Below are 12,632 nucleotides of genomic sequence, written 5' to 3'. Positions count from 1 at the left end.
AGGACGGCCCACCTGATCGCCAAACACTCTTTTTCTATGGTGCTGTACTTCGCCTCCCTGTTAGATAATTTGCGGCTAATGTACAGCACCGGCCGTTCCTCACCCTCCACCTCCTGGGCGAGCACCGCCCCCAAACCCCGATCGGACGCATCCGTCTGTAAAATAAAGGGGAGAGCAAAATTAGGAGCATGTAATAGCGGCCCCCCGCAAAGTGCAGCTTTAACTTTGGTGAAGGCCTGTTGACACTGCTCCGTCCACTGGACGGTATCTGGTTCCCCCTTTTTAGTGAGATCGGTTAAGGGACTGACGAGGGCCGAATATTCAGGGACAAATCGTCTATAATATCCCGCCAGCCCCAAAAACTGTCTCACCTCCTTTTTGGTCTTGGGCCTCGGGCAGGTTGCAATAGCTGCGGTTTTATCAATTTGTGGCCGCACCTGCCCATGACCCAAGTGGAAGCCCAGATACCTTACCTCCACTCGCCCAATTGCACACTTCCTCGGGTTGGCCGTGAGTCCTGCCCGTCTCAGCGCTGATAATACTGCCCGCAGGTGCTGCATATGCCGCTGCCAGTCATTACTGAAGATAATGATATCATCCAAATACGCAGCGGCATATGCTGAGTGGCGGGCAAGTATTTTGTCCATCAGGCGCTGAAACGTCGCCGGAGCCCCGAACAGCCCGAATGGAAGTGTCACGAATTGGTGTAATCCAAACGGCATTGTGAAGGCAGTTTTTTCTCGGGATATTGGAGAAAGGGGAATTTGCCAATACCCTTTCGTTAAATCCAATGTCGAATAAAAGCGAGCAGCGCCTAACCGGTCGAGCAACTCGTCAATCCGCGGCATTGGATACGCATCAAATTTTGATACGGCATTTAATTTACGATAATCCACACAGAACCGGACCGTGCCGTCTGTCTTAGGAACTAAGACGATCGGGCTCGCCCAGTCGCTGTGTGATTCTTCTACTACCCCCATCTCTAGCATTTTCCCCAATTCTTCCTGAACCACTTTTTTTTTGTGTTCAGGCAGACGGTACGACCACGACTGGCTCGGTCTCGATGTGGTGCTGAATCATATTAGTGCGACCGGGCAGGGGTGAGAACACGTCTTTAAATTCATTTTGTAGGAGCTGGACGTCAGCGAGCTGGGCGAGCGAGAGATGATCACCCCCGGCGACCAGAGCACTCGACCGATTACAGTCTACGCACTCCGGTCCCAGGTCATCCTCGCCTGTAATCACCGTTGCTAACGCCACGTCCTCCGGCTCCCTCCATAGTTTTAATAAATTAATATGATAAATTTGACGTGCCCCACTCCTGTCTGTTCGTACCACCTCATAATCGAGATCGTTCACTCGCCGTGTGACCTCAAATGGCCCTTGCCACTTGGCGAGTAATTTAGAGCTAGAAGAAGGCAGCAGTACAAGCACTTTATCTCCCGGTGAAAATGTTCGTAGTTTAGTGCCCTTATCATAACGCCGGCGTTGTTCATTCTGAGCCTTGAGCAAATTCTCCATGGATAGCCGCCCCAGTGCATGGAGTTTTGCTCGCAGGTCCAGAATGTACTGAATTTCATTTTTGCTGTTAGAAGGCTCGTCCTCCCAAGCCTCTCTGACGACATCCAACACCCCTCGGGGCTGTCTGCCGTAGAGGAGCTCGAATGGGGAAAACCCAGTAGAGGCTTGGGGAACCTCCCGCACGGCGAACAACAAGGGCTCTAACCATTTATCCCAATTTTTCACGTCTTCGTGAACGAATTTACGAATCATTGCTTTAAATGTGCAATTAAACCGTTCCACCAGTCCGTCTGTTTGTGGGTGATAGACGCTAGTCCGAATCGATTTAATGCCCAATAATTCGTATAATTCGCGCAAAGTGCATGACATAAACGCGGTGCCTTGGTCGGTGAGGATTTCCTTGGGAATCCCCACCCGGGAGATGAAGCGGAAGAGAGCCTCCGCAACACTCTTAGCGGAGATGTTGCGGAGAGCTACAGCTTCCGGATACCGGGTTGCATAATCCACTAGGACTAATGCAAAACGGTGTCCGCGTGCGGATCGCTCTAATGGCCCGATGAGATCCATACCAATTCTTTCGAAGGGGATCTCCATTAATGGTAACGGGCGCAATGGCGCTTTTGGGGTGGCCGGCGGATTTACCAGCTGACATTCAGGACACGCAGCGCACCATCTGCTGACGTCTCCGTGAATGCCCGGCCAAAAGAAACGGGCCATGAGGCGATTTAGTGTGGCCGCTTGACCTAAATGTCCGGCCATAGGGTTAGCATGAGCCGCCTGGAAAAGCATTTCCCGACGGCTTTTAGGAACCAATAATTGGGTGGTATCTTCTTTTGATTGAGTGTCTTGGGTCACTCGATACACCCTGTCTTTAATGATCGCAAAATAGGGATAGTTGAGTGGTCGCTCAGGCTGGAGGACATGCCCATCGATCACTTTTACCTGCTCGATGGCATTTCTCAGCGTGTCATCACGCGACTGCTCCAGAGGGAAGTCCTTACAGCGGGAAATTCCCAGGCCTCCCTCTGAGTCAGAGCGCGATGACGTCACCGGGGATTTCCCCAGCTGAGCGATCCGCCCCCTAGCCGTCGATCCTTTCCTCCAAGAGGCACCCGCTGTCAAAACCCCTAATAGTTTATTAAAATCAGGCCAATTTGTTCCCAAAATCAGCGGATGCTTGAGGTGCGGGTTAACCGCTACCTCTACGCTATGTTTTTGACCCCGAAATTGGATCTCTACGGCCGCTAGCGGGTAGTGAATTTCATCACCATGCACACACCTCACCCTAACCGTGCGGCTTTTATCCAATGCCGTGTCTTGCATCAGGCATGGGTGGATAGAGGTTTGGTTACACCCTGAATCCACCAAGGCCTGATATTTATCCCCCTTTATACTCACCGGTATCTGATATAGCCCATTGCGACCGGGGGCGACAGCCGGGGCGTCGGGTACGCGGATCAAAGCCCCCACCTCCATCGCGGAGCAATTCTCGGGGCTATGATCCACGCCCCCGCACCGCCAACACGTCGGCCCAGACCTCACCACTGCACCCCCGGGGCCAGTTGGTCCAACCGATTGAGCCGGAGAGAAACCTGTTGTGGCTGGAGAAACCACTAGAGGGCGTGCTTCCCCACCCCTTTCCGGATATCCCCCCCACCGAGGCATCGAGCGAGAGGTATCCGCCCCAGAGCCCCGCTTCCTCGGCGCTGGCACAGGAGGTCCCTGCTGTCTGGGTCTGGGAGAGGGGAGAGAAAGAGAAGAAGAAAGAGAGAGAGAGGAGAGAGAGGTTGTATCGCCGACCCTGGACCTCGCTACCAGGTGGTCCTCCGCCAACTGGATGGCCATCTCAAGATCGGTGGGTCGGTGGCACTGGACCCACTCCGATGTTCGGGAGGGGAGGCGGGCGATGAATTGCTCCAGCACCACTGAGTCCACCACCTGGTCGATGTTCTGGCCATCCGGGATCAGCCATCTGCGGCAGGCGTCGCGGAGCTGCTGGGCGAACACGAAGGGCCGGCCCGTTGGAGAATGGCTCGCTTCAGGTGAGCATAGTCCAGGAGATTCTGGGCCGGTAGCTGCTGCGCCGCGATCTGGGCTTCGCCTGACAGCAGCGGGATGACTCTCACCGGCCACTCGGCCCGTGGCCAGCCACACGCCTCCGCCATTTTCTCAAAGAGGTCCAGAAATACCTCCGGGTCGTCCTGAGGCCCCATTTTCTGAAGGGAGATGGGAGGGTGGGCGGCAGATGTCGACGCGGGCCGGATCCCCTGGTCCAGCAGTCTCCGGACGAGCTCGCGGTCCTCGCGCTGGGCCTCCACCAAAGCACGGAACCGCTGGTCCTGGTCCGCCCGGATCTCCACCAGCGCCTCATGTTGTTCGCGATGGAGGACCGCGAGCGCCTGGATCACTTCCGCGAATGGAGTAGCTGACGGAGTGGTCATCTTGGCAGCGAAGTCTCCTCTTCTTCCCAGGTTTCGGCACCACTGTAATAATGTTCGTTTCGTGGGAAGAAGAAGGCAGGGTCGGCGATATCAGGTAAGCACAATTTTTATTTATAATGTTCTGTGTATGTGTGTGCGTGTCGAGACTGAAGTTCGACAGGCTCTCCTCTCTCCCGGCTTCTCCTTCTCCTCCCCTTATGAAGGTGTCTCTCCGGCCCAATCACTAGAAAACACAGGTGTTAATAATTATTTATGATTAGACCACTGACCAGCCGCCGGTGTCTCCGCCTGCTCTCCCCCCTTTCTGGGTGTTCGATCACGCCTTCCCCACCACAAAAACGATACAAGAGCAAAGCATTACCAATTGGTTTTAAAGCATTTCAAAACAACTGTCATAGTCTGGCTTCGAAACCTATTAACCCCGCATGGAAGTCTGACACCTTAACCACTATACTATGTTACTTAAAGGATTCAACAAGCAAAGTTGGCCTTAATCCCTCAATTTGTTCAACTGTTCTTTGCTGAAGCTGTTTTAGTGCAATACATAAAAAATGACCACTAGATGACACTGTAGAGTGGGGTTTCGAAACGTTTCGAAGCTTCGACACATTTGCTTCGACTGTTTCAGTGTTTCACGAAGCCTCGCTTTGCCCACCACTAGCCGCCAGGCAAAAACATAGGAACTCCAAAAGCTAAGCAGTTAACAAACATAAAGTTCTCCGTAGAGCAACTGGTACTATAGCCAAAAAATACAAAAGGTAATAGCAAGAGGACTTACGGCAACAGCGATAGCACATCAAACTCAAAAACCAAGTGACAAGTGAAGACAAGAGGGTAGAATATATAGGCTAGTCTAACAAGACACAGCTGAACCAAATTAACACAAATGAACCACAAACAGAAACATTGGGGAAAATGGCGACATCTTGTGGAGAAAACAAACAATAGCTCAGAATATGACTATATATATATATATATATATATATATATATATATATATATATATATATATATATATATATATATATATATATATACTTAAAGGTTTAATATTTTATAATACATTTAGCCTGCATTTTTGTGTCCTTTATAAATAAGACCTGATCTTTTATTTATAGATTGTTAAAATATGTTTGGCTTTGTAAAGGTTTCAATATTATTCAGGGGCGTACTGGCCATAGGGAGAACCTGCCACCGTGACTGGCCTCCCGCGCGTGCACAGACTCGGGCCCTAGTCTGCCCGTGCGGGCATGAGTGCTGCACTGCTACCTTGTGATTTTAGGCAGACAAGCCAGAACATCTCAACAGCGGGCAGTAATGTCCACTACTTTGCAGAGTTTAGCTCAATCACTGATAAAACACACACGAACCAAGCTAAAAGTGAGCATTTGTTCAAGGTTGGAGCTAAAAACAACACGAAAAACACGATGAAATCGGCTCATATCAAGTTACTTTAGAAAAAACGTGCACATGCTTCATTCACGCTCTCTCTTAAAGCTTGCCTTCAAATAACACAGCTGTGTATTGTTATCAATAATTTCATTAGTACTGACAAACAAGTATAGCGATATTGTAACTTATTGCGAATAAAAAGCAGAGCAAATTCAACTTAACACAGATTTCTGAACCGAAGGGTAACAACCGAGGTCATCAAAAGCAGTGTTTTTCCATATTAACACTAAAGTTACCCGCATTCAGTCCGTATCACCATAACACGAGGGATTTTCTATCAAATAGAAACATTACTTCATAATACAAAATATTTCACTATTATATATATATATACAAACATACCTGAATGATGAAGCTGAAATAGTGGACTTCTCCTTTCGAAAAATTAACCGTCACTCTTGAGGCTCTTCACCACCAGTCCATGATGATGTCCTTGTCAATGACGTCACCAGAGGGCTCTTTTATGATTTTTAGTTTAAAATAAATTATTAAACCAAAACAACATGTTACTGCACAGTCTAAATAAATTGGTTATTTTATTTATTTCACAAAATAAATTGTCAAAAATGTTAAACATTGAGTATATATAAACTAGGCCTATAAGTTATATGCTAATGTACAAACCTGCATGAAAAAAAAAATCCCATCATACTGTACACTGATTAAGTTTTTGACCACAGCATTCATTTTATTAGGTTTTGACTCAAAAAGCTTTGTCTCTCTGTGTTATAGCTTATAATTATTTTATAATCTTTACTACATAATTATGTTATGATTCAGAAATTATAGAACCATTTTAATCAAAAAGGTTCTTTGCACTTCTAAGGGTTCTAAATGGAACCATTTTTTGGGTAAAAGGTTCTAATGGCCAAGTATAGAACCCCAAGGTTCTATATAGAGCCTCAAGGAACCTTTTTTTTTTTGAGTGTACAAAAACCTAGTTAACCTAGTAACCTTTAAATTTGACTTTAAGCTGTCTAGAAGTGTCTTGAAAAATATATAAAAATATATAAAATATTACTGTCATATCATGGCAAAGATAAAATAAATCAATTATTAGAAATGAGTCATTAAAACTTTTATGTTTAGAATTGTGTTGAAATTGCTATTATCTCCATTAAACAGAATTTAGGGAAAAGAAAACGAGGGCTAATAATTTAGGAGGGTTAATAATTCTGACTTCAACTCTATAGTTGAGGTCAGAATTATTAGCCCCCTTTTGATTTTGCTTTTCTTTTTTTTATATTTCCCAAATGATGCTTAATCATGGCAAAGATAAAATATATCAGTTATTAGAAATAAGTTATTAAAATTATTATGTTTGTTGAAAAAAAAACTTATCTCCGTTAAACAGAACTTGGGGGAAAAAAACTAAACAGGGGGGTAATAATTCTGACCTCAACTGTGTGTGTGTGTGTGTGTGTGTGTGTGTGTGTGTGTGTGTGTGTGTGTGTGTGTGTGTGTGTGTACACCTAAACTAAGACATCATAACTGTACAGAAAAGAAAAAATGTAAGAGAAGGAATAAACATTTTTTAACACCTATAATAATTTCAAAGTTCTGAATTTATCAGATGGTAGTAAACTTAAAATAAACAGTAAAATTAGCTTGATTTTGCTTCTGCTTGACGTGCCTCTGTGTTTACAATCATTCATCCATTATTAAAATGTCTATAAAAGTAGTAAAAAGCAGTATCCATTCACTTATACTTGGCAGTATAACTCATCAGAACCTGGTGTCTGGGATGCTTCTATTTTTATACTCAGTCCTCTCTTTGTATCACCTAAATACAAAGGCGGAAAACACTCTTTGCCAAATGATAGGCAACCCAAAGTATCCACTGCTTTCCAAAGATGGAGATATCACAATCGGTGCACTTTTTGTAATCCATTCTGAAGTATCACTACCTTCATTTGCGTTCACACAAAAGCCTAATCTTCTATCATGCTCCAGGTATGTTATTGTGATTTCTTTTCATTTTTTAAAAAATGAAACGCATACATACACACACACAAATGCATGTGGTATTTTTTGCTTTTCATTTAATTTCAAGTCATTTTTTTTTCAGTTCAGTATTTACCATGATGATGTATTGTCTTTACAGTCTAAATATTAAAGATTTCAGGTTAGCTCAAACCATGATCTTTGCCATTGAAGAAATTAACAAAAATACAAATTTACTCCCAAATATTTCTGTTGGCTATCAAATTTATGACACCTGTGGTTCCCGATTCCATTCTATGAGTGCAACTATGGCATTAATGAATGGTCCAAAGAATTCAGAAGGATACACATGCAATGAGCAGTCGTCTGTACATGCTATCGTAGGAGAAACTGAATCCTCCAACACAATAATTCTGTCCAGAACCACAGGTCCTTTCAAAATTCCAGTGGTAAGTAAAAAGTACAGTAGTAAGTAAGAAGTACAGAAATTATTCACATAATAATTGCATTAACTGAAATTATCCATTTATTTTCAGATAAGTCCCACAGCCACGTGTGAGTGTCTCAGTAATAGGAAAGAATTTCCATCTTTTTTCAGAACTATTGCAAGTGATTACCACCAGAGCAGAGCACTTGCATACATAGTAAAGCATTTTGGCTGGACGTGGGTGGGAGCTGTGAACAGTGACAATGACTATGGAAATAATGGAATGGCCACATTTCAGAAAACAGCCAAAGAAGTGCAGATTTGTGTGGAGTACTCTGTAAAATTTATTAGAACAGAGACTGAAAAAATTAGAAATGTGGTAAATGTTATAAAAAAGGGCACAGCTAAAGTAATTGTTGCATTTCTCACTGGTTTTGAGATGAAAAGTCTACTCGAACAGCTAAGTAGTCAGAACATTACAGGCCTTCAAATGATTGGTGTGGAGGCATGGATAACTTCAAAGACTTTAATAACGTCAAAAAGTTTTCATGTGCTAGGAGGGTCACTGGGGTTTGCAGTGAGAAAAATCCAAATTGAAGGGTTTGCAGATTATGTTATGAAAGCATTCTGGGACACAGCTTTTCAAAGCTTTTCTAATGCTGATTTAAATTACAGTCAATATCAGGATCTACTTTTAGTAAAAAACTACAATGAAGATGTGCTAGAGCAAAGATTTGTGAGCTACGTCTACAAAGCAGTTTATGCTTTGGCTCATTCACTACACAGTCTACTCAGATGTACAGAACAAGGAGGTTGTGGGAAGGCCCTGACAATACAGCCACATCAGGTGTGTGTTTGTGTGTGTCTGTGATAAAAGGCCACAGTGATAACAAACCGTAATGCTTCTTTTTTATTTATTTAGTTGGTCGAGGCTCTAAGAAAGGTGAATTTCACCGTAAAGATGGGCGATCAGGTGTGGTTTGACAGCACAGGTGGTGTAATAGCACAATATGATGTAGTGAACTGGCAGCAGAATTCTGATGGTTCAGTTCAGTTTCAATCAGTGGGATACTATGATGCATCACTGTCCCCTGACCAGCGCTTCATGCTCAACACTGAAAAAATAGTCTGGGCAGGAGGACAACTGGAGGTAAATTGCAATAGCTGTAGGTTTAATAAAATACATTTAAACAGTGTCATACACCAAACAGTGGCATCCACATACATAGCATATTTTAAAAAGTATATAACAGAAAATATTTAAATTTGTATGCTGCTTAAAAGTTGAGTTATGTTTAGCATTAAAAGTTAATTATGTGAACGAATAAATAAAATTATAATAATAACAACATAAAATTATTTTCTAAAATATGCCTTTCATATAATTGCTTTGTTCTGGAGACATACAATGTAAGAGATACCAGTTATAATATGTGCGCTCATCTCTTAGTACTTTTATTCATTAATTTGTGTTTCATAAATACAGTTGAAGTCAGAATTATTAGCCTCCCTGAATTAATAGCACCCGTTTATTTTTTCCCCAATTTCAGTTTAACAGAGATCCAGTTTTTTCAACACATTTCTAAACACAAGTTTTAATAACACATTCCTGATAACAGATTTTTTTTTCTTTGCTATGACGACAGTTAATAATATTTGACTAGATATTTTTCAAGACACTTCTATACAGCTTAAAGGGAGATTAAAATGCTTAGCAAGTTATTGTATGTCAATGTTTATATCGAAATTATATATATAGTTTAAAGGGGCTAATATTTTTACCTTAAAATGGATAAAAAATAAAAACTGCTTTTATTCTAGCCAAATAAATTAAAAAAGTTTCAGACATGCTATGAAAATTTCCTTGCTCTGTTAAACATCATTTGGGAAATTTTTAAAAAGAAAAAAAAATGGGAGACTAATAATTCTGACTTCAACTGTAATTATAAATGTGTATAATATACATTTTCATGTAGAAGCCAAGGTCTGTGTGCAGTGAGAGCTGTCCTCCAGGCACCAGGAAGGCTTCACAGAAAGGAAGACCTGTCTGCTGTCATGACTGTATTCCATGTGCAGATGGAGAAATCAGTAATGAGACAGGTAATCTTCCGTCCATCTCACATTTTCAAAGAAAACTGTCTAGCTGTTCATTTTGTGGTGTTCTGCTGTTGCTCAGGACACAGTTTCTAATTAGAGGAGTTTATAAATAATAATAAAACATGCTATTCTTATCTGCAATTACTTTAAACAACTTTCTTTCCAGATTCAAATAACTGCAAGCAGTGCCCTGGGGAATACTGGTCTAATGCTAACAAAAATAAATGTGTTACAAAAGCTGTAGAGTTTTTGTCATTCACAGAAGTTATGGGTATAATTTTAGTCTTTTTCTCACTGTTTGGAGCAGGATTAACTGTGCTGGTGGCTATTCTCTTTTACAGCAAGAAGGACACTCCCATAGTAAAAGCCAACAACTCAGAGCTAAGCTTCCTCCTGCTCTTCTCACTGACTCTGTGTTTCCTCTGTTCAATTCCTTTTATTGGTAGGCCCACTCAGTGGTCCTGTATGTTGCGTCACACTGCATTTGGAATCACTTTTGTCCTCTGTATATCCTGTATTCTAGGGAAAACAATAGTGGTGTTGATGGCCTTCAAAGCTACGCTACCAGGAAGTAATATCATGAAATGGTTTGGTCCTGTACAACAACGACTCAGTGTTCTTGCTTTTACACTTATACAGGGTCTGATTTGTGTGATTTGGCTTACAAAGTCTCCTCCATTTCCATACAAAAATATGAAATATTTTCAAGAACAGATCATTCTTGAATGCAGTGTGGGTTCCACTATTGGGTTTTGGGCTGTTCTAGGTTATATTGGCCTACTAGCTGTGTTGTGCTTCATTCTGGCTTTTCTGGCTCGCACACTACCTGATAACTTCAATGAGGCCAAATTCATCACATTCAGTATGCTTATATTCTGTGCTGTATGGATCACATTTATTCCAGCTTATGTCAGTTCTCCTGGAAAATTGACAGTAGCTGTGGAGATATTTGCCATTTTAGCCTCAAGCTTTGGTTTACTTTTTTGTATATTTGCACCTAAATGTTATATTATTCTGCTTCAGCCTGAACAAAATACAAAGCAACAGATGATGGCAAAAACACCATCTAAAATTTAATATTGTATTATGTATATATTTGGCAACAATGGTAAAAAGCGATTCGTAATAATAAAAAAAAGGCTTGTGAAAGCTAAAATACACTTGGTTTGCCATCTCACTCATTCTGTCACTCATTTTTGTTTTTAGTTCATTTATTTTATTATAATTACTGACTAGATGCTAGGTTGCCAAGGATCTTGATAAAAATTCAAAATGGCCCTACTAGTGTCATAATATTAACTGACCTCAAAAACAATGGTAACTTGTCAGAATACAATATGAATCTATATATTCTAGTTCCAAATGAATAATAATGTACAGTTTTAGGCAAAATTTTGCCACTCATAGTTATCATAACTGCAATTTATAGTCTGCTGGCCTTTCTAAGTAGCAATTTCATCTGAATTTATTGTATACCCTATGGAAAAAACAACATTTCTGTTCTGTTATTTAATCAACAGATGCAATGCAACTTAAATGATAAGAAAAACAGACAGGTGCAAAAAATTTGGGCACTCCAAGAGAATAATGACATCAATATTTTGTAGAGCTACATTTTGCTGAAATAACAGCTCGTAGACACTTCATATAGCCACAGATAACTCCCTAAATTTTGAAAGTATTCTGCTCGAAATGAGTCTCCTGGCTAGCATTCTGAAAATTACAACAGTAATAAATCTGATGCAAGTTATTAAATTAGGTGGAATTAATGATTTAACTTGCAGCAGTCTCCTTATGGGGTGTATCAGTAGTTTAAGTTTTAAGTATGTTCATAGCATTTTAGAAGTAAATGCACATACGTAATTCGGTATTTAATGACATGTCGAACAGTTTCTTACAGAATCACAGATGTCATCATTTACTCACTCTTTACTAGTTTTAACCTGTTTGTGTTTTATCCTACTATTGGACAAAAAATGCATTTTGACAAATGTTGGAGAGTAGCAGCCACTTACATGGTTTATTTTGTTCTTACTGTGGATGTTAATGGCTGCTGGTTACCACCTTTCTTCAGTATATCTATTTATGTGTTCAACTGAAGAAATAAATCCATAAAACCGTTAATGGGCCTGAAATAATTTAAAGTGGATGCCTGAGGCCAAATTATTTTGATAGTGATTGGTTTTAAAATATATCTGTTGTGACACCAAGAAATAGATTAGTTGACCACTTTTTAATTAAATGATTCTAAAAGATATTCAGAGTCTGTACATCACTAGATACACCTTTAAAATAGCTGTGAAGAAATGTGTGTGAATTCTTTGTGAATATTCAGTTGCTGCTTTTTTACATTGCCTTATGGATCTGTGACAAGAGGACATAGACTACAAAATAATAGCAGACAACTAGGGATGTCCCGATCAGGTTTTTTTTTTTGCCCTCGAGTTCGAGTCTGACTCATTTGATTTGGAGCATCTACTGATTACAAAACCCGATCCAATACTTCTATAATCCATAAAAAAAATAATTAAAAAAAGCAAAAAACAGATCCAGTATGTTCCTTATTTTAATCATTCAACAACACAGTTAAAAAACAGAGCACTTCTGTGCGGTAGCTTGAACAATCAAGTAATAAATAACATAAAGTCTTAACTTATGGATTTTAGTGCAACAGTAAATAACACCTCAACTTAAAATACCCAACAGGCAATCAATTTCACACATCTCACAGTTGTCATCATCAACTTTAT

General features: G+C 41.1%; 1 protein-coding gene across 1 annotated transcript; it reads left to right on the top strand.

The window, feature by feature from the left end:
• The first annotated feature begins 7,121 nt into the window (after positions 1 to 7,121).
• olfcg8 (olfactory receptor C family, g8) lies at positions 7,122 to 12,392 on the top strand. Its single transcript, XM_009293682.3, has 6 exons — positions 7,122 to 7,367; positions 7,519 to 7,807; positions 7,895 to 8,632; positions 8,708 to 8,935; positions 9,762 to 9,885; positions 10,049 to 12,392. The coding sequence occupies exons 1-6, from the start codon at positions 7,159 to 7,161 to the stop codon at positions 10,957 to 10,959; spliced, it is 2,499 nt and encodes an 832-aa protein (XP_009291957.1). The 5' UTR covers positions 7,122 to 7,158; the 3' UTR covers positions 10,960 to 12,392.
• Positions 12,393 to 12,632: the final 240 nt, after the last annotated feature.

This window comes from Danio rerio, chromosome 18 (genome assembly GCF_049306965.1).
Source record: "Danio rerio strain Tuebingen ecotype United States chromosome 18, GRCz12tu, whole genome shotgun sequence".
NCBI lineage: Eukaryota > Metazoa > Chordata > Actinopteri > Cypriniformes > Danionidae > Danio > Danio rerio.
This window is presented reverse-complemented; position numbering and strand designations above follow the sequence as displayed.

Bases quoted from the DNA above. Each gene is read 5' to 3' on its own strand.
- olfcg8 (XM_009293682.3), top strand. From the start codon at position 7,159: ATGCTTCTATTTTTATACTCAGTCCTCTCTTTGTATCACCTAAATACA. The intron at 8,633-8,707 runs GTGTGTGTTTGT...TTATTTATTTAG, and splicing joins TGACAATACAGCCACATCAG to TTGGTCGAGGCTCTAAGAAA. The intron at 9,886-10,048 runs GTAATCTTCCGT...CTTTCTTTCCAG, and splicing joins AGAAATCAGTAATGAGACAG to ATTCAAATAACTGCAAGCAG.